Raw genomic sequence first — 25,288 nt, 5'->3', positions numbered from 1 at the left:
AATGATTCTGTTATGAAAAGTATCCGTTTCTGAAGTGTTGTAAATGAAGCTTACGTCAAAGATTTCAAAACCAGCAATATCCAGGACACCAATGTAGAACTGTCTTGCTTGTTTAGTGTCCAACATCTGGTTAATACGAATGACCATCCACAAGAACATCCTCTCATAGATAGCCTTGGCCAGGGCAGTCACAGAGTTCATCACCTGAATAAAAACAAAGACGTGATTTGATTAAGGTCAGTCAAGTCTTTTTGTAAAATCATGGATTACTGCTATTTTGAATTTCTTCTAATCTCTCTAATAAAGGCAGGAATCTCTGAGTCAATCCGTCCTTTCGGTTATTCGGTCGAATGTGGTGACCCATATGCGCGAAAGACGTAACACGCAGCACGCATTTGTACGGAGGTAAACAGACTCTTCTATGTATACAAAGAAGGATCTAATAAAGTAAAGAAGCCAAGTTAGCCCTCTGAGGTAATGCGTGCAAACTACTGTTGCCGAGGGTAATTAAAGTAGTCTGAACCAGGATGAACCAAGATGGCTCTCACACTTTGATTAACTCCCATAGTGACAACAGTAGCGCATAACGCCAGCTTTACTTCTTCAGTTTATTATCCTTCACCATAAAATTTTAACTTAAATTCACTCAAAGAATTTCGCTACGAGGAAACTAAAAAACCAGACACTATATCATATTAAAATTATTGTGAGCAGTAAATTCACCACTTCTAAGCAAAAGGGAGAAGATAAACATTTATATTGATTCCTGACCGGGCAAAGCCTCTCTTCCACCTGGCAACAGGGAATTGTAGCAGTACAATGTTTTCCTCTGAAGTGGAAGTACACAGTAAGTCAGTACTATACAGTTGAGTTGCATATTTTTTTTAGGTGCTTTCTAAGTTATTTCTGATTACAGTGGGTTTGAATTGTAACATTCTATATTTTATTTTTTGGGTGCGGTCATCATCTGATAGAAGATGTGGTAGCCTCTTTCATCAGGAAGCTGGAATGTCACTCTAGACTTCTCCAGCAAATCTACAAATATTGTTCATAAATCACAGCCTGGCCAATTCTCAATTCCAGTTGTTCGTATGTACTATGAGTATTATTACTTACATGTCTCAGTTGTAGCAGTACAATGTTTTCCTCTGAAGTGGAAGTACACAGTAAGTCAGTACTATACAGTTGAGTTGCATATTTTTTTTAGGTGCTTTCTAAGTTATTTCTGATTACAGTGGGTTTGAATTGTAACATTCTATATTTTACATATCTGAACATCATAAATCTATAGCTGTTTGGGGCCCTTTTACGTCGGGCCCTCAGGCAGTTGCCTAACTTGCCTAATGGAAAAGTTTGCTCTTGATGTTTCCCCCCCTGAACCAGTGTATTTTAAAGGTGTTTCTGAATGTGAGTGGCCGCAGCTTGGGTGTTTGACACAACTATGCCATGGCAGGTGTATTGCTCAGGACCCAAGGAAGCGCAGTGTGAGCATTAAGTTGAGTGTATGAGCGGCTCTCGAGAAAGCTGCAAGCACCAACACCACAGGCCAAGCAATCAGCCTGTTCCAAACAGACAAGGTGTGAACGACCACCTCACTTGTAAATAGTACAAAAGATCTAAAAAAAAATAATTACATCTAAGATGGTCCTAGACGTATTCTACATTTTGCATTTAGCATTAAATCTGTAAAACTCTTCCAAAGTAGCAATATCTTGAACACTGCCATTGTATTCTATTTACTATTATACCATGGTCTGTGTGAATACTCGATTCTGATTGGCTGCAGGGTGTCCATAAAAAAGTGTTGTAGAACACCTACTAAAGGAGTTCCATTTAAATGGACTGTTTACTGTTCTAAATGAATGCGCTACATTAAAACAAAAAGGAAATGTGAATCTGTCATTTCCGACTCTGTGTGGTGCTTCAGTGCCTCGTCCTCTTAACATCACGGGATGGCGCTAACACACAATCTGCAATAATTAAGTTGCACTGCCCCTCTTAACTGACTTTGTTTCACAGCGAATAACTGTTGTTGTTCGTAAAAATCGTATTGTCTTGGGGACCATGACACGGCTGGATAGCTAGCTTGTCTTGATGTTAACATACTCTCAAATTATTTGTACACAATGTCATTGACTTTGGATCTTGATAGCATAGCGTTAGCTTTTTGGCTCGGGGCTGAGCTGAAGGGTTCTACGAGCTGAACGGACTATAAATATCTCCTGTTGCTAAGGGTGGCAAGTCGTATCTAAGGTCCTTTCTATTCCCTGGAGCAGTCACCAACATTTGCATTGCATAAAAATCTTATGGGATGGGAATGATTGTTCCAGGTATTATTCAAACCCTCAGGTGTAGCCAGGGAAACGGAGTTATTGTTTGGAAAAACTTTAGATTTTGATTGTAAAATGTTTTAAAATATGAATTCATGTTTTAAAAAAATATATTTGGCAAGGTACCATAGTATAAGCGGGTTACTGCTCTTCGAGGTGTCCATTTTCAGGTATTAATGGACGACGGCGAGGCGTGAACCATCCGATGCGCAGCCTCCACTCGTCGGGCATTAACCCTTACATAAACCCTAGGCTACATTATTTTAGTAGAACTGATATAACTAATCTGTTTTTAAATAGTAGGATATTGATAATTCATGTTTACCTGAGGTACAGTCTGTCCCTTGGTGACATACTCGTTTCCGACCTTCACTCTGGGATAGCACAGAGCTTTGAGCATGTCAGCGGAATTCAGACCCAGCAAGTAAGCAACCTTGTCAGCCTCTGCAAATAGTTTAAAGATTTCCATCATGATGAAAACAGAAATGAGTGTGATTAAGAACCTCATTACTGTTGTTTCCAATCTATTCACTTTGAGTTGACATTAAACACTCACCCTCTGTGCCATCAGGCTCAGCCTGCTCCTCACGCTGCTTCTGCTTGAACTTCATGTTACCATGGTGGAGCACAGCACCAGTCATCTTGTAGATGCTTAACTTCTCTTCATTACTGAAGCCCAGGATATCAATAGCGTTCTGGGTTCAAAAGAGGTTCACATAAAACATAATCACTTTAGAAATATGCACTGGGAGTCTTTATGTTGCATTTTGTTTTTTATATTTTAAAGTGAAGATCACTCACATCCGTGGCTTCCAGCTCAACTTTGTCATCAATGCTGGCCACAGTGATCTGACCCATGCTACACATGGGGAAGTCGTAGGGGTTGGTAGTGATAAGTGCCAAATCTGGACATGAAAAAAGGGTGGAAACGTCAGAACATTTCTTTCATATGAAAACAGGTTAAACAATGTGCATCCTCTCAATCTCCTTACCAATAAGCTCAGGCATGTGTGCGGTCATCATCTGATAGAAGATGTGGTAGCCTCTTTCATCAGGAAGCTGGAATGTCACTCTAGACTTCTCCAGCAAATCTACAAATATTGTTCATAAATCACAGCCTGGCCAATTCTCAATTCCAGTTGTTCGTATGTACTATGAGTATTATTACTTACATGTCTCAATATCTGCACTAGCTAGTTTGCCAGTTGCGCCGAAATGGATTCTGATGAATTTACCCTGTTTGGATCAAAGGATTTTTAATGTCCCTCCACATTGGCAATCTGTAACAAGACCTCTCTAATGTGCAGAAATTGTTCCATACTTACAAAACGAGAAGAGTTGTCATTCCTCACAGTTTTGGCGTTACCATAGGCTTCCAGCAGGGGATTGGCTGCAATAATCTGATCCTCCAATGACCCCTATAATCCAGGTTTTGAGTTGCTATTAAAATAATTATTTTTTCCCCCTGGAAAAAAATGTCATACAGAAGAACCCTGAATTGTACTCATCATAAAGTAACATACCTTTGATGCGTCCCTCTTCGGTCCACCAACTGCGATTGTTGCAAAGTACTGGATGACACGCTTGGTGTTCACAGTCTTTCCAGCACCAGATTCTCCACTAGGTATAGACACAGACTTATAAGAACTTGATCAAGATATTTAACTATGTTTAACAAAGTGTACAAATGTTAATGTAACAAACTCACGTGATCAAGACAGACTGGTTCTCCCTATCTGTTAAATAAAAACCATGTTTTACTGCAACAAAAACCCAATATACTGATACATTGTTTTGGTAAGGACTTACCAGTAAGCATGAACTGAAAAGCGTTGTCAGAGACAGAGAAGATGTGGGGTGGGGCCTCCATACGCTTCTTGCCTCTATAGGCGGCTACACATTCAGCATCGTACACTGGGAGCCACTTGTAGGGGTTCACAGTTGCACAGAACAACCCAGAGTAGGTCTGAAAGTGATCATAGATATTCAACAGTTAACTCTATGTTTCCTACAAGTATAGCAATTTGCAATAGTTTTCTCATTAGGCAGATTGTTTTACGTAGATCATCCATGCTGCATAACGCTCTTTGAGGTTATACAGCACAGAGGCTTCATTGAGATGGGTCATCATGGCCATGTCCTCAATCTTGTCATACTTGGGAGGGTTCATTGGATGGACGTCAGCTTCTTTCACTGTCCTCTCCTGGAATAGGACATTTGTCACAATGAGAACTGATCATATTGATTCTCTCAGTTGACTCTGACTTCATGATACCAACCTCCTTAGTGTCCAGAACTTCAACGGTGACTTTGTCACCATCTTTCTTGAGGATTTTTGCCTTCAAGTACAGCTCCTTGGCATCAGCCACGTAGCAGGCACTCTTGGCATCAAATGGTGCACTTTGAGCCTCAATTCTCTCCCTTTCTGGCTTACGAAGGTAGATGGCAGCTTTGCCATAAATGGCCATCTCCGCATCCGTACTCATGGTGCCAGCTGATGTCTGTTAGATAGTCTGTTAGATTATAAAGGAACTGCCATCGTAGCTTAATTTTAAGTGCATGCAATTAAATAGCACTCAAATTACCATTCTGCTCAACAGTAATAATCCAAACTAAAACCATGTCTATGTGTATCGTTACAGGTGGGCTTTGACTTCAAAGTGATTCAATCCTTTTCAGATTTAGTTGTTACTGAGAGTAAATGCTAACATATCGTTAAGCTTAGTACAAATGCTTGGATGAATAACTGCGGAAATTCAATGAATGAGAAATAATTTGCACATGTATTACGCTCACAAAGAAAAATGTAACATTTAAAATTTTCCTTACCTGATCTCCTCTCTGTCAACAGTATTCACCAATCCTGTTCAGAAAGTGTTTGTTGTTAGAGTATGTGTAAAAACAAGTTTCAGTCAACAAATGTTTCTATTTACATAACTTATTTCTCAAGTAATATTAATAAAACTAAGCTTAAGAAGAAAGTTTTACCACAAGCAGGAACTCCCAGATCTTTAGTGCCACACTGCGTCCACAAGTAGGATTTATATTAAACTTGGTTTTGATTACATAGCAATGGTTAAATGTAAACCATGTTAGCCTGGGAAAACCCTGACAAACTTCCGGCAAATTTGAGATTTGCTCTGCAAGTCAGTCTGGCCAAGAGCCCATTCAAGCCCATTTAACAATTTTTCCAAATCGAGGCACCAATCACAACAGTTGAGGCGGGCTTTACACGATGATGATAGTGCAGCGACGGCAACATTCATTCGGCAGCAACCCGTTGATGCTGCTGTCGCTACTACATCACTCGGATCGTTGGTCTGATTGGTTGAAGGACTATCCAATTGCGCCCAGAGGCATTTGAGCAGCGTCTGTTGGTGACGCCCCTTTGGAAATGGGCTGCGAATGAACCTTGCAATGGTGTCAACCAGGCTAAAACCATGTGGTATTCCTACGGTTTTGATGACACAGCAAAAGTTAAATGTAAACCATGCATTCACACCAAATGTGATAAGACAGATTCATAGATAGAAATGATCTATCATCTGATGTTTCAGGTTTCATTTATTATGGCCAGATCTTGAGTTTTGCTTGCTCATTACATCAATAAAAGTTTAATGTAGGCTATTTTTAAAGTATAAGTTCTATAAGCTTTTTTGGTAACAATTAATAATAACTACACACTATGAAGTATTAGTTAAGTATCAGTAAATACTTAATTCATCATTTATAAAGCATTGTTACTACATTATTACACAGTATGTAATTCATGAACACAGTTAAACATGTTTCATTCTTGATTAATAAGCTCATCTATAATGGGTTTAATGATTATGTTTTCATACTTTATGAATGGTGATTTACAATTTCCAAATAAGGAATTACATTAAATTACAAACCAGTTATTCAGGGGTTGTCAGTGATTCACAAGCTCATTTAGAAAGTGTTGTCTGAAGTTGTAGAAATAGGAAAAAGAAAACCTTAGTTGAGAAAATAACAGACTTTTGTGAGTATTGAGGTACTGGCCCTTCAATCTCCTTTGTAAGTGCTTTGTAAGGCATAAGTAGTCCTCACTTTAGATGAGCTCATGCAAAATACTTAATAACTAGTAACTACGTGAATTATTCATGCATTTTAGTATTAATAAAACATTAACACACTCAATAACCATTTGTGCACATCTAAATCATTTTAACATTTAAAAGTTTCCTTACCTGACTTCTCTGTCAACAGTATTCACCAATCCTGTTCAAAACAGTTTTTGTTGTTAGAGTATGTGTAAAAAACAAGATTCAGTCAAGAAATTTTCTATTTACATAACTTATTTCTCAAATAATATTAATAAAATGGCCTTAAGCTTAAGAAGAAAGTTTTACCACAAGCAGGAACTCCCAGATCTTTAGCGCCACACTCTGTGTCCACAAGAAGCCTTTATATTAAACTCGGTTTTGATTACACAGCAATGTTTAAATGTAAACCATGTGGTATTCATACCAAATGTGGTAAGACAGATTTATAGATAGAAATGATGTATCATCTGATGTTTCAGGTTTCATTTAGTATGGCCAGGTCTTGATTTTAGCTTGCTCATTACATCAATACAAGTTTAATGTAGGCTATTTTTAAAGTATGTTACATAAGCTTTTAGGTAACAATTTATAATAACTACACACTATGAAGCATTAGTTAAGTATCAGTAAATACTTAATTCATCATTTATAAAGCATTATTACTACATTATTACACAGTATGTAATTCATGAACACAGATATACATGTTTCATTCTTGATTAATAAGCTCATCTATAATGGGTTTAATGATTATGTTTTCATGCTTTATGAATGGTGATTTACCATTTCTAAATAAGGAATTACATTAAATTACAAACCAGTTATTCAGGAGTTGTCAATGATTCACAAGATCATTTAGAAAGTGCTGTCTGAAGTTGTAGAAATAGGAAGGACAAATTCTTAGTTGAGAAAATAACAGACTTTTGTAAGTATTGAGGTACTGGTCCTTCTGACTCCTTCGTAAGTGCTTTGTGAGGCATAGATAGTCCTCACTTTAGATGAGCTCAGGCAAAATACTTAACTAGTAACTACGTGAATTATTCATGCATTTTAGTATTAATAAAACATTATTAACACTCAATAATCATTAGTGCATGTCTAAATCGTTTTATGTATAAATACATGCATGACATAACCCTTAATTTAGAAATCCAGGCCTTCCATTTTGAGGGAAATTTGGCAAGTTACTATTTATACTGCAGTTGCATACACACAACAAGGATCCCAGAGCAATGCAACTCTGTCTCCATCATTACGGCATGATGAGAGAGCTGTCAAGAGAATGTCCAAAATACACTTACAGAGTGGTAATGATTTGCAATCTCCCAGAGATGTCTATGAGTTGAGAAAACGTTAATTTCATCTCCAGGAGGGATCCTCTACGGAGACGTGAGTTGTTTCTGCCCATATTCCATAGTATGCTCTTGCCACAAAACCCCAAACATTGATTTTGGAAATACTCCACTGATTGGAGACAATGATGCCACTCAGCACCAAACTGAATCGCGTGACTCATTCCAGGAATAAAATGAGTGCACCAAAGAAATATTTGTGATTGTGCAATATGATGGCAAGTCATTTGTTGGCCAGATCTTGGTCATTATGGAGATGAGATACAAATCAATTGCATGATCAAGAAAGGTGAGAAGAATTCATTTGTCTGGTCGGACAACCCTGACTGCATTTACTTTTCACGGCAGGAGATAATTAGTATCATATCTGAACCAGAGCCAATGCACCTTGCTGCTCGACTCCCACATTTTGATTGGTTTAATGATGATGTCCAATCAGTAAATGCATTGCTACCAACTCTAAGGTGGACCTATACATTTGTGTCAAGCATCTGATTAGAAAGAATTCTTGAAATTGTGATTAAAAATGAAATTAAATAGACGCATAAATTAAAGATTTTTACGGTGTTCATGTCTTATAGGTATTGCACCATCAAGGAGTCAAAGTGCTTGTTTTTGATGAAAAAATATTTTGCTTGACACGGTTGATATTATTATTTTTATCAAAATAAAAAATATCTTTCTTCTTTAATGCAATCATTTTCATTCCTGTCCTTTAGTGCAACATAATGTCCTATAGTGTGACACACATAAAAGAACCAAAAATGTCTGTTTATCTTAAAATATCGTAAATAAAAGAGAGATATAGACATCATCATGCATTTGTATAATTTTAAACAGTTTTGAAAGGATGACAGCAAAGTCTATCTCACATTTATTGAAACAATTCAAGTCCAAGTCATGGGAAAAAATAGTGTTATTCAAAGTTTTCTGTAATGTTTTGTTATTATTTTTCAAGGCTTTTTCTTTCTGTTTTTTATGTCACTCTGTAGAACACATTTACAGTGCAGTTAAATAAAATGTAAAAAAAACAGATAAAGAATTTAGAAAACTAGTCACCCCTTAAATTTTCTCAAAAAGAATTCACATAAATGTATGTATTGTTTCTTCAAAAACTGTGTTTTACAAAAAAGCTTTTTTTTTAACTGCATATTTATCAACTATCCAATTGCACGTTGGGGCTTACTAGTTTTCCATACTAGAGACCTCAAATATTACAGATGGTTACATCAGGTATATTTTTTTGGTCATTGTTGACTTTTTTTTTTAAAGATTATAGTGATAGTAGATAGGAAAGGGGGGTGGGGGGAGAGAGGGAATGACGTGCAGCAAAGGGCCGCAAGTCAAATTCAAACCCAGGCCGCTGCCAAGGACTCAGCACTATATGGAGTGCTCTCTCTACTAGATGAACTAGAGGTCGCCCCCACTGTTGACTTTAAACCAGTCCCCACCCTATGAAATAAAGAAGTATGCAGTGTACTTTACGTTGTAGCCAGCCATTCCTAAAGGTTGTAGAATTATTTTTTAGCTGTGTCACACATTATCTAAATCTCAGAGGACATGGTTGGACCAAAATAACAGACAATGCAATTTAAAGTCAAAAACTATTTTATTGTGGTATATTTCACATCATATTATATGATTAGAAACAGCCCATTAGCTGAAGTTCGTTACTCAGCTGCCTCTTTTCCCTGGAAGAAATGAAACAATTAATACATACAGTGGTAATGCGCCTACATACTGTAATTCTCATACTCTGTAAACGTTTTGTCTGTCGTTAATTATATGAGGCTTAAGGGAATCATGGTCATTTTTTTCAGTCATGAAATAAATTAGAGTAGGAGGAATTTCATTTGGTTGCATTTTCATAAAGCTGACATGCAAATATTTACCTTGCCAGAGTCACGGCTCTTTGCTCTCATCTTGTTGACCTGGGACTCTGCGATGTCAGCGCGCTCCTCAGCCTCCTCCAGCTCATGCTGCACCTTCCTGCACTTGGACAGATGAGTGTTGGCCTGCTCCTCCTGAAAAAACATAGTGATTGACATTTTTGAATCTCCTAACATACCAACGGTCTACTTTGTGTGCAATAAATTTGCCACAGTATTAAGCTTTCAGTGTTGAAAATATATATATTGTCCTTACCGCCTCCTCAGCCTGCCTCTTGTAGGCCTTGACTTTGAGCTGCAACTTGTCAACTAGATCCTGCAGCCTGGCAACGTTTTTCTTGTCCTCCTCAGTCTGTTAAAGTGTATTTATTTGTAAATGAAGGTGTTTTGTTTGTTAAGTTGATTTGTATGTTAACTATCAATATGACTGTACCTGATAGGTGAGCTCCTTCACCCTCCTCTCATATTTTCGGACACCCTTAATGGCATCTGCTCCGCGTCTCTGCTCAGCTTCAACCTCTGCCTCTAATTCACGCACCTTCAATGGACAATAAGGCAATAAGTATCCATCCTTTTTTTTTTTTTTTTTTCAGCTCTGCAAATTCTTTCTTTCTTTCTTACCCTGGACTCAAGTTTCTGGAGCTGCTTCTTGCCACCCTTCATGGCCAGGTTCTCAGCCTCATCCAGGCGGTGCTGCAGGTCCTTAACAGAGACCTCCAGGTTCTTCTTCATCCTCTCCAGGTGGGAGCTGGTATCCTGCTCCTTCTTCAGCTCCTCAGCCATCATAGCAGCCTAGAAGAGACAACATAAAATGTTAGTTAGAGGCACCATTCTCCCCATTCTAAGTCAGTGTAGCATAAACATGATTTTGAAGCTGTTATGAAAAGATAAAAGAGTTACATAATGGTGCTGTAATTATATCTTTAAAAAACACATTAGAGTAAAAGTGAGAACAATTAAAATGTAAACCCACATCAGTGATGGCCTTCTTGGCCTTCTCCTCTGCATTCCTTGCTTCCTGAACAGTGTCATCCACTTCACTCTGGACCTGGACCAGGTCAGACTCAAGCTTCTTCTTGGAGTTCAGAAGGCTTGTGTTCTAACAGGCAAAAAGATTTAGGCACTTTAGTCATCACATGCCTGGTTTTCATGTTATTTACAAAGTCATTACATTTTTGAGTTATTGAAGTAATGATTTGGCTTGTTCACCTGAGAGTGCAGAAGTCCAACACGCTCACTGGCGTCCACCAGCTCCTGCTCAGCGATTTTGCGACTTCTCTCCGTCTGTTCAAGAGCAACTCTAAGTTCCTCGATTTCAGCTACCATGAGACCGTTTCTGCGATCCACCATAGCAGCTTGTTCCTTGAACTCCTCCTGGGCTCTGACAGCATCATCAAGGTGCAGTTGTGCATCCTAGTGAAAAAAATATCAGGACAATATTCACATGAATGCCAAAATGTACCTGCACTGATCATAGTCTGTGCAACAGCTCTGTGTCTAACAATACCTTCAGCTGTGCCTGCACATTCCTCAGCTGCTTCTGGGACTCAGCAGCCTGGCGATTGGCGTGGCTCAGCTGAATCTCCATCTCATTCAGGTCTCCCTCCATCTTCTTCTTGATTCTCAGGGCATCGTTTCTGCTCCTGACCTCAGAATCCAGATTGGTCTGCATGGAGTCAATCACCCTCTGGCTGTTCCTCTTGATCTGCTCCATCTCCTCATCTTTCTCTGCCAGCTTCCTGTCCACCTCACCCTTAATCTGGTTGAGCTCCAGCTGGACACGCAGGATCTTAGACTCTTCGTGTTCCAGAGTTCCCTGATGATATCAAAGGATAAAATATTGATATCTGCCTTCAAACTTTTTAAAGTATATTTTCTCAGAAGATGCCCCTAGAAAAAAGTACCTCAGCCTCTTCAAGTGCTGTCTGGATCTCAGCCTTCTCGGTCTCCACCTGCTTCTTGGACTTCTCCAGCTCATGGATGCTCTTGCCAGTCTCACCAATCTGTTCAGTCAGATCTGAGATCTCCTCTGCAGAGAGATACATGTGTTTTATATTGTTAAGCCTTAAATCATAAAATATATACACTTTATTCTAACGTGTTGAATACAGTGAATACAATGTAACTTTTACATAGTGTAGAACTCACGTTGCAGGTTTTTGTTTTCACGCTTCATGGTCTCCAGCTGATCCAGAGATTCCTCATAAGAGTTCTTCATCTTGAACAGCTCAGTGCTGAGAGAACGAGTCTCCTTCTGTGCTCCCTCGAGCTCTGCCTGACCCTCCTCGAACTTCTGTTTCCACTCTGCCAACACCTGATTAACACCATTTATACTGTTCAGTTGGTTATGTAGCAATATGAGAAAAAATAAATATCTTTTCAGCAATAGGAACCCAGATAAATACTGTATGTCTTTCATTGTTTGTATGGCTTGGCAACACAAAGTAAACATTGCTACCTTGTCAAAGTTCCTCTGCTTCTTGTCCAGGTTGGCAGCCAGCCCATTGGCTCTCTCCACATCAATCATGAGGTCCTCCACCTCACTCTGGAGCCTCTGTTTGGTTTTCTCAAGAGAAGCACACTTGGAATTCACTGCCTCAATCTGCTCCTCAGCCTCCTGAAGACGCTGAGCCAGCTTTTTCCTGTTTGAAAAAAACTTAAGATTTGTTTCCCACTAAAAACTATGAAGTTACCTGAAGCCTAACTTACATGAGTCTGCACTGTGAGTTCTTAAAACATTATGTAACAGTTAGAAAAATCCATATTCGACATACAAACAACGTATCGGCTAGATCATAAGAATACTTTTCCTTTCCGAATTTGCATCTCAGAATGTGGCGCTCATATTACATTTAAGTCTTCACAACAGCAGATATTCTTTTTGAGTTTAACCTACTGGTTGAACACTGGTGTCATTGTGGTTTGTCTAAAAACTAAATATTATTTTTCAAATGAACAGGTGTTGGAAAAGGGGCCATTATGGTAATAACATTTTTTTAAGGATCTGAATGAACATATGAAAACAGAGCTGTAAAATGTTTGCTCCAAATTGAAATGCTAAACAAACATTTAAAAAAATGAATTGGTTAAATGTATTTAAATTTAATATTTAATTAATAATAAGTATTGTATACAAGTGAGGCAGTTGTCAGTTGAGTTATGCTAAAATACTACACTTCAATTGTTTGAATGTTACTCACTTGGCTTCCTCAAGCTCCTCAGTGCGCTGGATAGCATCAGTTTCATACTTAGCTCTCCACTGAGCCACCTCACTGTTGGCCTTGGACATTCCACGCTGCAGCTCAGCCTTGGCCTCTTGCTCCTCCTCAAACTGCTCCCTCAGCAGATCACAGTCATGGCGGGCTGATTGTAGTCCATGGGCAAGAGCATTCTTGGCCTGGTGTAAGAAATATGATTGAATTTACAAAATTCCTGAATCCCAAACTAATAATACCAATACACACTCACTTAACAGTTTCTTACCTTAACCTCCTCTTCAACATGTCTTTTCAGCTCCTCAATCTGCTGTGTGAATGCCTGTTTGCCTCTGGTCAGCTGGGAGACAAGAGCTTCTTTCTCTTCAACTTGACGGCTGAACTCACCTTGTGTGAAAGATGTCATGATACATTAGTTTGTGTCAGTTTTTTCAATAACATACACAACAGATCATTAACTGATAGCATGTAGATACCATTTTCTGTCAGGAGACGTGCTCTCTGTGCACTTGTGTCATTGATTTGACGGACATTTTCATCATTCTTGGTCTTCAGTTCGCTGAGTTGGTCCTCAAGAGTACGGCACATCTTTTCAAGATTTCCCTAATGAGTAAATATAGATGAGTGATCAGATTTTATTTAGAATATTAAGTACCTTATTTACTATACTTCTTTAGTTAAAGAAAGAAAGTTAAAAAAACATTTCATGCATTGTGTACCTTTGCTTTAGCAACATTCTCCATGTTGCTGGAGAGGTCATCAATCTCCATCTTGTATTCACTCTTTTCCTTCTCAAGCTTCTGCTTTACACGCTGGAGGTTGTCGATCTGCTCTCCCAGCTCAGCGACGCTGTCAGCCTGCTTCTTGCGAAGAGCAGCAGCAGTGGCTTCATGCTGCAGAGTGGACTCCTCAAGATCACGACGGAGCTTCTGGAACTCAGCTTCACGCTTCTTGTTCATCTCAATCTGAGAAGCAGTGGCACCACCGGCCTCCTCCAGCCTCTCACTGATCTCCTCAAGTTCCCTGGAGAGGTCAGCTCTCTGCTTCTCAACCTTGGCACGAGCAGCACGCTCAGCTTCAATCTCCTCCTCCAGTTCCTCAATACGAGCCTGTTGAATATAGATTTGATGTATTTCAGTAAACTTTCCCTTTTAATACACAAAATTGGAAACATTTGCAAAAATGTTCAGTGTATCGCGATATATCACCTGGAGCTCCTTGATCTTCTTCTGAAGCTGAGCACCCAGTGACTGCTCATCTTCTATCTTGCTAAGCAGCTGACTGATTTCAAAGTCTTTTCTGTAAGAAGTATAGATGAAATACATAGAGTTGACCAAAATTGTTAAAAGAATGGTTATACAAATTGAAAAATGTAGTTACTTTTTAATTTTCTCATCAGACTGCTGCTTGTCATTCTCAAGATCCATGATGGATTCCTGGGCCAGTTTCAGATCGCCCTCAAGCTTTCTCTTGGCTCTCTCAAGGTCCATACGGAGCTTCTTCTCTTGCTCCAGAGAACCCTCAAGCTAAGAAATAAGATGAGTTTTTAACCATCACATTCGAGAAGAGTCTTGCTTTGCCAATCCAAGAGACTTTGTAAACGTACATCATCCACTTGCTGCTCAAGCTTGGTCTTGGCCTTGGTCAGAGTGTTGACTTTGTCTTCCTCTGCCTGCAGGTCATCAAGAGTCTGCTGATGAGCCTCCTGAAGGGCTTTCTTTTCCTTGGTCAGCTTAGCAATGCTCTCATCCTGAGAGGCCATCTCCTCAGTCAGGTTCTTAACCTAGGTGTGCAAGAAATAGCTTGTGTTTTAACAGTAATCATTATAGTCTTACTTAATCTGATAGACAGATTATTATTGACGAACCTTGTTCTCTGTGGCATGTTTCTCTTTTTCCACTTTGGCCAAGGTAAGCTCCAGGTCATCAATATCCTTCTTGAGCTCAGAGCATTCATCCTCCAGCTTTCTCTTTTTGGCAGTGAGCTCAGCATTGATTTCCTCTTCATCCTCCAGTCTCTCATTTGTCTCTTTGAGTTTGGCCTCCATCTGAATCTTACTCTTGATAAGTCCCTCACATCTCTCTTCAGCATCATTCAGATTTTCTGATTCCTAGGTAAATATTTGAGAACAGCTGGTGATGTTAGCACATACACTTTGAGATGCATGAAAAAGCACAACTGTATGTTGATGTGTACTTACAGCTGCTACTTGCAGTTGCAGATCATTTTTCTCCTGCAGAAGGGACACCATCTTCTCCTCCAGTTCCTTCTTCTTGGCCAGGGCAGCAGCCAAGTCAGTTTGCATCTTATCATAGTTTTCCTTCATATTTGCCAGCTCCTTCTCAGTTTCAGCACTCTTCAGCATAGGTTTGATCTTGTAGTACACCTTCATCCATGGCCAGTGTTTGACATTCATGAATGAGCGGATGTTGTACTGGATGGAATATATGGCTTCCCTGCGGACAAGAAGTAGCTGTTATGGACACTATTGTTATTGATTTTTCGTACCATCATTCAGAATTAGCTGTTTTTAACATGCCTTCTCGCCATCATCTTCACAAACTCTCTTCTCATGACATAACCACGGGCCAAAGCCTGAGTCATTGTGACCAGAGTTGCCAGTTTTTCATCTCTCATCTCCTCAAGGACACCCAGCAGACCGGCCTTGAAGAACACCTGATCAAACAAAAAATAAAAATGAATGTAGGATGAACTCAGATAGTGAATACTTCAAACCCTGTAAAACAAAAACAAAAAACATTTCCACCTACCCCACATGGTTCAGGGCTTCTAAGGTGAAGGGTTTTGATAATGGCCACATGCAGGCTGCTCTGCCGCTATCCTAACAATAAATCACTTACACCTTGGCACCAAACTCTACAATTACGTAAGTAGTTTAGAGATATTTTGCTTTATTATTAACAGATATAATACATATATAATTAACAAAAAAACAATCAAACACACTGGACTGAACAACCTAACCTCTTTGGTCATTATTCTACAGTAAAATAAGAGAGCAAGGTGTTTACCTTTGTGTGTCCGAATTTGTACTCGTCATGTGGAACATCAATTGACCCAAGCAGCTTCTCTGAAGCCTTCTTGTTGTCAATGAACTGGCCCTCGGGGATGACACTGGCATTCAGCACCTTGTACCTTTTTATGAAAGAGTTAATGGTCAGTGTGAGCATTTTCTTTTAATAATCTGTATCAAAATTCTTCTAAAATATCCATTGATACCTCTGCTTGAAGTCAGCATAGAGGATTCTGCTGGGGAAACCTTTTCTGCAGATTCTGATACCCTCCAGCACACCGTTACACCTGAGCTGGTGGATGACCAGGAAGTTCTCCATCAGACCTGTAAAAAAATAAATTTTTTAATTATTTCTTAGAATAAATAGTAGCACAAAATAAAGTAACCCATATTAACAAACAAAACCCCTCTTCAAAGAATCTCTTGAGATTATGTTCTCTATCTACCTGGAGTCTTTGACTCATTGGGAATCAGGCAGCGCACAAAGTGAGGATGGGTGCTCCTCAAGTTAGTCATCAGCTTCCCCAAATTCTCCTGTAGATCCAAGATGGTGAGTCTTATCATGACATGTAACAATTGTGAGTTTGAACATAAACTGATATATATATATATACACTATAGGTTTGCCTTACCCTAAACTGTGAAGACACAGTCTGCATAGAACCACCCTTCTTCTTGCCTCCCTTCTTGCCACCAGTTTCTGTTGATAATTTAAAGTAGACATGTTTTGTTAAGAGTGACATAATATTTACGTGAACATATGTAAATACATTTTATCCTTAAAATACATATACATTATAACCTTAAGATTTGTTAAATTTGACTGTAGTTACTGTGTGTGAGGACATACCCTCAACAACAGGAGGGAAGCAGATAGCCAGCACTTTCACTGGGGATTTCTGGTACAGCTGACAGACGGAGTCATTCAGTGGATCCTTGTTCTTGTCCAGCCAGCCAATAATATTGTAGTCCACAGTACCAGCGTAGTGCACCAGGGAGAAGTGGGCTTCAGCCTTGCCTTTCTTGGGGGGCTTAGGCTTTTCAAATGTCTTTGATTTGCCAAGATGCTGGTCATACAGCTTGTTCTTGAAGGATGTGTCTGTGGCCTTGGGGAACATGCACTCCTCTTCAAGGATGGAGAAGATGCCCATGGGCTTGAAAAAGTGGTAAGAGGTATTTCATTCAATGATACATTAAATCAAATTTGAGAACAATTATATATAATCACCATATAAAGTGATTACCTTTTCAATGAGCTCAATGCAGGCAGCCAAGTCCATGCCAAAGTCAATGAACTCCCAGATAATACCCTCCTTCTTGTACTCCTCTTGCTCCAGGACAAACATGGTGTGGTTGAAAAACTGTTGCAGTTTCTCATTGGTGAAGTTGATGCACAGCTGTTCCAAGGTGTTGAACTGTGAGGGGAGAACTCATCAGTAATCTCTCGCAGAGCCAAAGGAATAATTCTGTCATGAAAAGTATCTGCTTCTTAAGTGTTGGAAATGAAGCTTACGTCAAAGATTTCAAAACCAGCAATATCCAGGACACCAATGTAGAACTGCCTCGCTTGTTTAGTGTCCAACATCTGGTTAATACGAACGACCATCCACAAGAACATCCTCTCATAGATAGCCTTGGCCAGGGCAGTCACAGAGTTCATCACCTGAATAAAAACAAGGATGTGATTTGATTAAGGTCAGTCAAGCCTTTTTGTAAAATCATGGATTACTGGCATTTTGAATTTCTTCTAATCTCTCTAATAAAGGCAGGAATCTCTGAGTCAATCCGTCCTTTCGGTTATTCGGTCGAATGTGGTGACCCATATGCACGAAAGACGTAACACGCAGCACGCATTTGTACGGAGGTAAACAGACTCTTCTATGTATACAAAGAAGGATCTAATAAAGTAAAGAAGCCAAGTTAGCCCTCTGAGGTAATGCGTGCAAACTACTGTTGCCGAGGGTAATTAAAGTAGTCTGAACCAGGATGAACCAAGATGGCTCTCACACTTTGATTAACTCCCATAGTGACAACAGTAGCGCATAACGCCAGCTTTACTTCTTCAGTTTATTATCCTTCACCATAAAATTTTAACTTAAATTCACTCAAAGAATTTCGCTAAGAGGAAACTAAAAAACCAGACACTATATCATATTAAAATGACTGTGAGCAGTAAATTCACCACTTCTAAGCAAAAGGGAGAAGATAAACATTTATATTGATTCCTGACCAGGCAAAGCCTCTCTTCCTCCTGGCAACAGGGAATTGTAGCAGTACAATGTTTTCCTCTGAAGTGAAAGTACACAGTAAGTCAGTAATATGCAGTTGAGTTGCATATTACTTTTTTATTTCTTATTACAGTGGGTTAGAATTGTAACATTCTATATTTTACATATCTAAACATCATAATCTATAGCTGTTTGGGGCCCTTTTACGTCAGGCCCCCAGGCAGTTGCCTAACTTGCCTGATGGAAAAGTTTGCTCTTGATGTTTCCCCCCCCCCCCGAACCAGTGTATTTCAAAGGTGTTTCTGAACGGGAGTGGCCGCGGCTTGGGTATTTGACGCAACTATGCCATGGCAGGTGTATTGCTCAGGACCCAAGGAAGCGCAGTGTGAGCATTAAGTTGAGTGTATGAGCGGTTCTGAAGAAAGCTGCAAGCACCAACACCACAGGCCAAGCAATCGGCCTGTTCCAAATAGACATGGTGTGAACGGCCACATCACTTGTGAGATACTGTAAATAATACAAAAGATCTAAAAAATTACATCTAAGATGGTCCTAGACTTATTCTACATTATGCATTTAGCATTCAATCTGTAAAACTCTTCCAAAGTAGCAATATCTTGAACACTGCCATTGTATTCTATTTTCTATTATACCATGGTCTGGGTGAATACTCGATTCTGATTGGCTGCAGGGTGTCCATAAAAAAAGTGTTATAGGACACCTACTAAAGGAGATTCATTTAAACTGACTGTTTACTGTTCTAAATTAATGTGCTACTTTAAAACAAAAAGGAAATGTGAATCTGTCATTTCCGACACTGCGTGGTGCTTCAGTGCCTCGCCTTCTTAACAGCACAGTATGGGGCTAACACACAATCTGCAAGAAGAAAGTTACACTGCCCCTCTAAACTGACTTTGTTTCACAGCGAATAACGTTGTCTCATCCCGTTCACTGTTCAGGTAGCTACTTCAGGCTTCAGCCGACAGTAACATTACACATCGCAGTTAAAATTGTTCGTAAAAATCCACCATGACATGGCTGGATAGCTAGGGTTCTACGAGCTGAGCGGACTATGAATATCTCCCGTTGCTAAGGGTGTGAAGTCGTATCTAAGGTCCATTCTGTTCCCTGGAGCCGTGACCAACATTTGCATTGCATGAGAATCTTATGGTATGGGAATGATTGTTCCAGGTATTAGTCAAACCCTCAGGTGTAGCCATGGAAACATAGTTGTTGTTACATTGCTACATTATTTTAGTAGAACTAACATGACTAATCTGTTTTTAAATAGTAGGATATAGATAATTCATGTTTACCTGAGGTACAGTCTGTCCCTTGGTGACATACTCATTTCCGACCTTCACTCTGGGATAGCACAGAGCCTTGAGCATGTCAGCGGAGTTCAGACCCAGCAAGTAAGCAACCTTGTCAGCCTCTGCAAATAGTTCAAATATTTCCATCATGATGAAAACAGAAACAAGTGTGATTAAGAACTTTACTTTGAGCTGACATTAAATACTCACCCTCTGTGCCATCAGGCTCAGCCTGCTCCTCACGCTGCTTCTGCTTGAACTTCATGTTACCATGGTGGAGCACAGCACCAGTCAACTTGTAGATGCTCATCTTCTCTTCATTACTGAAGCCCAGGATATCAATAGCATTCTGGGTTCAAAAGAGGTCGACACAAAACATAATCAGTTTAGAAATATGGACTGGGAGTGTTTATGTTGCATTTAATGCAAATACTGTTTTTAAATATTTTAAAGTGAAAATCACTCACATCCGTGGCTTCCAGCTCAACTTTGTCATCAATGCTGGCCACAGTGATCTGACCCATGCTACACATGGGGAAGTCGTAGGGGTTGGTAGTGATAAGTGCCAAATCTGGACATGACAAAAGGGTGGAAACGTCAGAACATTTGTTTCATATGAAAACAGGTTAAACAATGTGCATCCTCTCAATCTCCTTACCAATCAGCTCAGGCATGTGTGCGGTCATCATCTGATAGAAGATGTGGTAGCCTCTTTCATCAGGAAGCTGGAATGTCACTCTAGACTTCTCCAGCAGATCTACAAATATTGTTCATACATCACAGCCTGGCCAATTCTCAATTCCAGTTTTTTGTATGTACTATGAGTATTATTACTTACATGTCTCAATATCGGCACTAGCGAGTTTGCCAGTTGCGCCAAAATGGATTCTGATGAATTTACCCTGTTTGGAACAAAGGATTTTTAATATCCCTCCACATTGGCAATCTGTAACAAGACCTCTCTCATATGTAGAAATTGTTCCATACTTACAAAACGAGAAGAGTTGTCATTCCTCACAGTTTTGGCGTTACCATAGGCCTCCAGCAGGGGATTGGCTGCAATAATCTGATCCTCCAGTGACCCCTATAATCCAGGTTTTTAGTTGCTATTAAAAAAAATACTTTTTCCCCCTGGAAAAATATTTCATACAGAAGAACCCTGAATTGTACTCATCATAAAGTAACATACCTTTGATGCGTCCCTCTTCACTCCACCAACTGCAATTGTTGCAAAGTACTGGATGACACGCTTGGTGTTCACAGTCTTTCCAGCACCAGATTCTCCACTAGGTATAGACACAGACTTATAAGAACTTGATTAAGATATTTAACTATGTTTAACAAAGTGTACAAACGTTAATGTAATAAACTCACGTGATCAAGACAGACTGGTTCTCCCTATCTGTTAAATAAAAACCAAAATAATGTACTATGTTTCACTGCAACAGAAACCCAATATACTGATAAATTGTTCTGGTAAGGACTTACCAGTAAGCATGAACTGAAAAGCGTTGTCAGAGACAGAGAAGATGTGGGGTGGAGCCTCCATACGCTTCTTGCCTCTATAGGCGGTTACACATTCAGCATCGTACACTGGGAGCCACTTGTAGGGGTTCACAGTAACACAGAACAACCCAGAGTAGGTCTGAAAGTGATCATAGAGATTCAACAGTTAACTCTATGTTTCCTACAAGTTTAGCAATTTGCAATAGTCTCTCTTTTCTCATTAGGCAGATTGTCTTACGTAGATCATCCATGCTGCATAACGCTCTTTGAGGTTATACAGCACAGTGGCTTCATTGAGATGGGTCATCACGGCCATGTCCTCAATCTTGTCATACTTGGGAGGGTTCATTGGATGGACGTCAGCTTCTTTCACTGTCCTCTCCTGGAATAGGACATTTGTCACAATGAGAACTGATCATATTGATTCTCTCAGTTGACTCTGACTTCATAATACCAACCTCCTTAGTGTCCAGGATTTCGACGGTGACTTTGTCACCATCTTTCTTGAGCATTTTTGCCTTCAAGTAAAGCTCCTTGACATCGGCCACATAGCAGGCAGTCTTGGCATCAAATGGTGCAGTTTGAGCCTCAATTCTCTCCCTTTCTGGCTTACGGAGGTAAATGGCAGCTTTGCCATAAACGGCCATCTCCGCGTCCGTACTCATGGTGCCGGCTGATGTCTGTTAGATAATTATAAAGGAACTGTCATCTTAGCCTAATATTAAGTCCATGTAATTAAATAGCACTCAAACTTAACATTCTGCTCAACAGTAAACATATCCGAACTGAAACCATGTCTATGTGTATAGTTACAGGTGGGCTTTGACTTCAAAGTGATTCAATCCTTTTCAGACTTAGTTGTTACTGAGAGTAAATGCTGACATATTGTTTAGCTTAGTACAAATGCTGGGATGAGATGAATGAGAAATAATTTGCACATGTATTATGCTCAGAAAAAATTAACATTTACAAGTTTCCTTACCTGACCTCTCTATCAACAGTATTCACCAATCCTGTTCAAAACAGTTTTTGATGTTAGAGTATGAGTAAAAACAAGATTCAGTCAACAAATGTTTGTATTTACATAACTTATTTCTCAAGTAATCTTAATGAAATGGCCTTAAGCTTAAGAAGAAAGTTTTACCACAACTCACAGATCTTTAGTGCCACACTCTGTATCCACAAGTAGCCTTTATATATTAAACTTGGTTTTGATTACATAGCAATGGTTAAATGTAAACCATGTTAGCCTGGGAAAACCTTGACAAACTTCAGATTTGCTCTGCAAGTCAGTCTGGCCAAGAGCCCATTCAAGCCCATTTCCAATTTTTCCAAATCGAGACACCAATCACAACAGTTGAGGCGGGCTTTACACAATGACGATAGTGCAGCGACGGCAAGCAGCTTTTTGTTTACGTTCCTTCGGCAGCAACCGGTTGATGCTGCTGTCGCTGCTACATCACTCGGATCGTTGGTCTGATTGGTTGAAGGACTATCCAATTGCGCCCAGAGGCATTTGAGCAGCGTCTTTCGTTGACGCCCCTTTGGAAATGGGCTGCGAATGAACCTTGCCCAGACCCACTCTCAGTTACAACTGAGAAGGGTCTGGTGTCAACCAGGCTAAAACCATGTGCTATTCCTACCAAATGTGGTAGGACAGATTTATAGATAGAAAATGTATCATCTGATGTTTCAGGTTTCATTTATTATGGCCAGATCTTGAGTTTTGCTTGCTCATTACATTTATAAAAGTTTAATGTAGGCTATTTTTAAAGCATAAGTTCTATAAGCTTTTTTTGGTAACAATTTATAATAACTACACACTATGAAGCATTAGTTAAGTATCAGTAAATACTTAATTCATCATTTATAAAGCATTTTTACTACATTATTACACAGTATGTAATTCATGAACACAGTTATAAATGTTTCATTCTTGATTAATAAGCTCATCTATAATGGGTTTAATGATTATGTTTTCATACTTTATGAATGGTGATTTACCATTTCTAAATAAGGAATTACATTAAATTACAAACCAGGTATTCAGGAGTTGTCAATGATTCACAAGATCATTTAGAAAGTGCTGTCTGAAGTTGTAGAAATAGGAAAAACAAAACCTTAGTTGAGAAAAATAACAGACGTTTGTAAGTATTGAGGTATTGGCCCTTCAATCTCCTTCGTAAGTGCTTTGTAAGGCATAAGTAGTCCTCACTTTAGATGAGCTCATGCAAAATACTTAATAACTAGTAACTATGTGAATTATTCATGCATTTTAGTATTAATAAAACATTATTAACACACTAAATAACCATTAGTGCATGTCTAAATCATTTTAACATTTAAAAGTTTCCTTACCTGACCTCTCTGTCAACAGTATTCCCCAATCCTGTTCAAAACAGTTTTTGTTGTTAGAGTATGTGTAAAAAACAAGATTCAGTCAACAAATGTTTCTATTTACATAACTTATTTCTCAAGTAATATTAATAAAATGGCCTTAAGCTTAAGAAGAAAGTTTTACCACAAGCAGGAACTCCCAGATCTTTAATGCCACACTCTGTGTCCACAAGTTGCTTTTATATCAAACTCGGTTTTGATTACACAGCAATGTTTAATTGTAAACCATGTGGTATTCATACCAAATGTGGTAAGACAGATTTATAGATAGAAATGATGTATCATCTGATGTTTCAGGTTTCATTTAGTATGGCCAGGTCTTGATTTTAGCTTGCTTATTACATCAATAAAAGTTTAATGTAGGCTATTTTTAAAGCATAAGTTCTATAAGCTTTTTTGGTAACAATTTATGATAACTACACACTATGAAGCGTTAGTTAAGTATCAGTAAATACTTAATTCATCATTTATAAGGCATTGTTACTACATTATTACACAGTATGTAATTCATGAACACAGTTATACATGTTTCATTCTTGATTAATAAGCTCATCTATAATGGGTTTAATGATTATGTTTTCATGCTTTATGAATGGTGATTTACCATTTCTAAATAAGGAATTACATTAAATTACAAACCAGTTATTCAGGAGTTGTCAATGATTCACAAGATCATTTAGAAAGTGCTGTCGGAAGTTGTAGAAATAGGAAGGACAAATTCTTAGTTGAAAAAAAAGGATCCCAGAGCAATGCAACTCTGTCTCCATCATTACAGCATGATGAGAGCGCTGTCAAGAGAATGGCCGAAATACACTTACAGAGTGGTAATGATTTGCAATCTCCCACAGATGTCTATAAGTTGAGAATCGCAGACAAGCGTTAATTTCAAATGGATTGAAGAGTCGAACATTAAAACTTTCGACAAAATGCTTTCCCAATCTGTTTGACCGGTCGCAGGAATTCTCAATACATATCAAGTGTTATCATCATCTCCAGGAGTGATCCTGTCACACTGGCACTGGGCTCTCCCTCAGCCACGCCCACTACGCAGTCTCCTCTCAATCAGTCTGTGACAAATCCTCTACGGAGACGTGAGTTGTTTCTGCCCATATCTCAAAATATGTTCTTGCCACAAAACCCCAAACATTGATTTTGGAAATGCTCCACTGATTGGAGACAATGCTGCCACTCAGCACCAAATTGAATCGCGTGACTCCTTCCAGGAATAAGATGAGTGCACCAAAGAAAAATGTGTGATTGTGCAATATGATGGCAAGCCATTTGTTGGCCAGATTTTGGTGATTATGGAGATGAGATACAAATTGATTGCATGATCAAGAAACGTGAGAAGAATTCATTTGTCTGGTCGGACAACCCTGACTGCATTTACTTTTCACTGCAGGAGATAATTAGTATCATATCTGAACCAGAGCCAATGCACCTTGCTGCTCGACTCCAACATTTTGATTGGTTTAATGATGATGTCCAATCAGTAAATGCATTGCTACCAACTCTAAGTTGGACCTATACATTTGTGTCAAGCATCTGATTAGAAACAATTCTTGAAATTGTGATTAAAAATTAAATAGACACATAAATTAAAGATTTTTACGGTGTTCATGTCTTATAGGTATTTGCACCATCAAGGAGTCAAAGTGCTTGTTTTTGATGAAAAAATATTTAGTTTGACACGGTTGATATTGATATTATTATTTTTATCAAAATAAAAAATGTCTTTCTTCTTTAATGCAATAATTTTCATTCCTGTCCTATAGTGTGACACACATAAAAGAACCAAAAATGTCTGTTTATCTTAAAATATCATAAATAAAAGAGAGATATAGACATCACTCATCATACATTTGTATAATTTTAAACAGTTTTGAAAGGATGACAGCAAAGTCTATCTCGCATTTATTGAAACAGTTCAAGTCCAAGTCATGGGAAAAAATTG

At 38.9% G+C, this 25,288-nt stretch overlaps 1 protein-coding gene across 5 annotated transcripts in view; it reads right to left on the bottom strand.

Moving 5' to 3' along the window:
• Positions 1–21,617, bottom strand: part of LOC116046512 (myosin heavy chain, fast skeletal muscle-like) — a 48,749-nt gene extending 27,132 nt beyond the window's left edge. Inside the window, exons 1-39 of one of the 5 annotated variants that reach the window (XM_036003373.1) lie at positions 21,396–21,617; positions 21,176–21,319; positions 20,920–21,076; positions 20,806–20,833; positions 20,621–20,717; positions 20,423–20,515; positions 20,270–20,333; positions 20,090–20,188; positions 19,899–20,002; positions 19,642–19,780; positions 19,435–19,553; positions 17,404–17,553; positions 17,135–17,305; positions 16,741–17,044; positions 16,523–16,590; positions 16,337–16,424; positions 16,097–16,214; positions 15,889–16,012; positions 15,396–15,532; positions 15,057–15,312; positions 14,724–14,966; positions 14,463–14,639; positions 14,237–14,382; positions 14,065–14,155; positions 13,576–13,965; positions 13,333–13,459; positions 13,125–13,243; positions 12,842–13,038; positions 12,100–12,283; positions 11,790–11,955; positions 11,546–11,670; positions 11,149–11,457; positions 10,851–11,054; positions 10,615–10,740; positions 10,263–10,433; positions 10,075–10,179; positions 9,898–9,993; positions 9,645–9,776; positions 9,343–9,443 (exon numbers count right to left, since the gene is read on the bottom strand). In XM_036003373.1, the coding sequence (XP_035859266.1) occupies positions 9,423–9,443; positions 9,645–9,776; positions 9,898–9,993; positions 10,075–10,179; positions 10,263–10,433; positions 10,615–10,740; positions 10,851–11,054; positions 11,149–11,457; positions 11,546–11,670; positions 11,790–11,955; positions 12,100–12,283; positions 12,842–13,038; positions 13,125–13,243; positions 13,333–13,459; positions 13,576–13,965; positions 14,065–14,155; positions 14,237–14,382; positions 14,463–14,639; positions 14,724–14,966; positions 15,057–15,312; positions 15,396–15,532; positions 15,889–16,012; positions 16,097–16,214; positions 16,337–16,424; positions 16,523–16,590; positions 16,741–17,044; positions 17,135–17,305; positions 17,404–17,553; positions 19,435–19,553; positions 19,642–19,780; positions 19,899–20,002; positions 20,090–20,188; positions 20,270–20,333; positions 20,423–20,515; positions 20,621–20,717; positions 20,806–20,833; positions 20,920–21,076; positions 21,176–21,319; positions 21,396–21,602 (5,796 nt within the window). In that variant the 5' untranslated portion in view covers positions 21,603–21,617 and the 3' untranslated portion in view covers positions 9,343–9,422. Of the gene's footprint in view, positions 1–54; positions 205–2,655; positions 2,775–2,886; positions 3,026–3,131; positions 3,236–3,322; positions 3,422–3,502; positions 3,567–3,655; positions 3,749–3,853; positions 3,951–4,038; positions 4,067–4,139; positions 4,297–4,389; positions 4,534–4,609; positions 4,832–9,342; positions 9,444–9,644; positions 9,777–9,897; positions 9,994–10,074; positions 10,180–10,262; positions 10,434–10,614; positions 10,741–10,850; positions 11,055–11,148; positions 11,458–11,545; positions 11,671–11,789; positions 11,956–12,099; positions 12,284–12,841; positions 13,039–13,124; positions 13,244–13,332; positions 13,460–13,575; positions 13,966–14,064; positions 14,156–14,236; positions 14,383–14,462; positions 14,640–14,723; positions 14,967–15,056; positions 15,313–15,395; positions 15,533–15,888; positions 16,013–16,096; positions 16,215–16,336; positions 16,425–16,522; positions 16,591–16,740; positions 17,045–17,134; positions 17,306–17,403; positions 17,554–19,434; positions 19,554–19,641; positions 19,781–19,898; positions 20,003–20,089; positions 20,189–20,269; positions 20,334–20,422; positions 20,516–20,620; positions 20,718–20,805; positions 20,834–20,919; positions 21,077–21,175; positions 21,320–21,395 lie in introns of those variants that run through there. The other 4 variants (XM_036003372.1, XM_036003368.1, XM_036003370.1 and 1 more) reach the window with 4 other exon arrangements.
• Between the last annotated feature and the right edge of the window lie 3,671 nt (positions 21,618–25,288).

The sequence above is a fragment of the Sander lucioperca genome, chromosome 7 (genome assembly GCF_008315115.2).
Source record: "Sander lucioperca isolate FBNREF2018 chromosome 7, SLUC_FBN_1.2, whole genome shotgun sequence".
Lineage (NCBI taxonomy): Eukaryota > Metazoa > Chordata > Actinopteri > Perciformes > Percidae > Sander > Sander lucioperca.
Note: the sequence above shows the minus strand (reverse complement) of the source record. Positions and strands in the feature narration are given on the sequence as shown.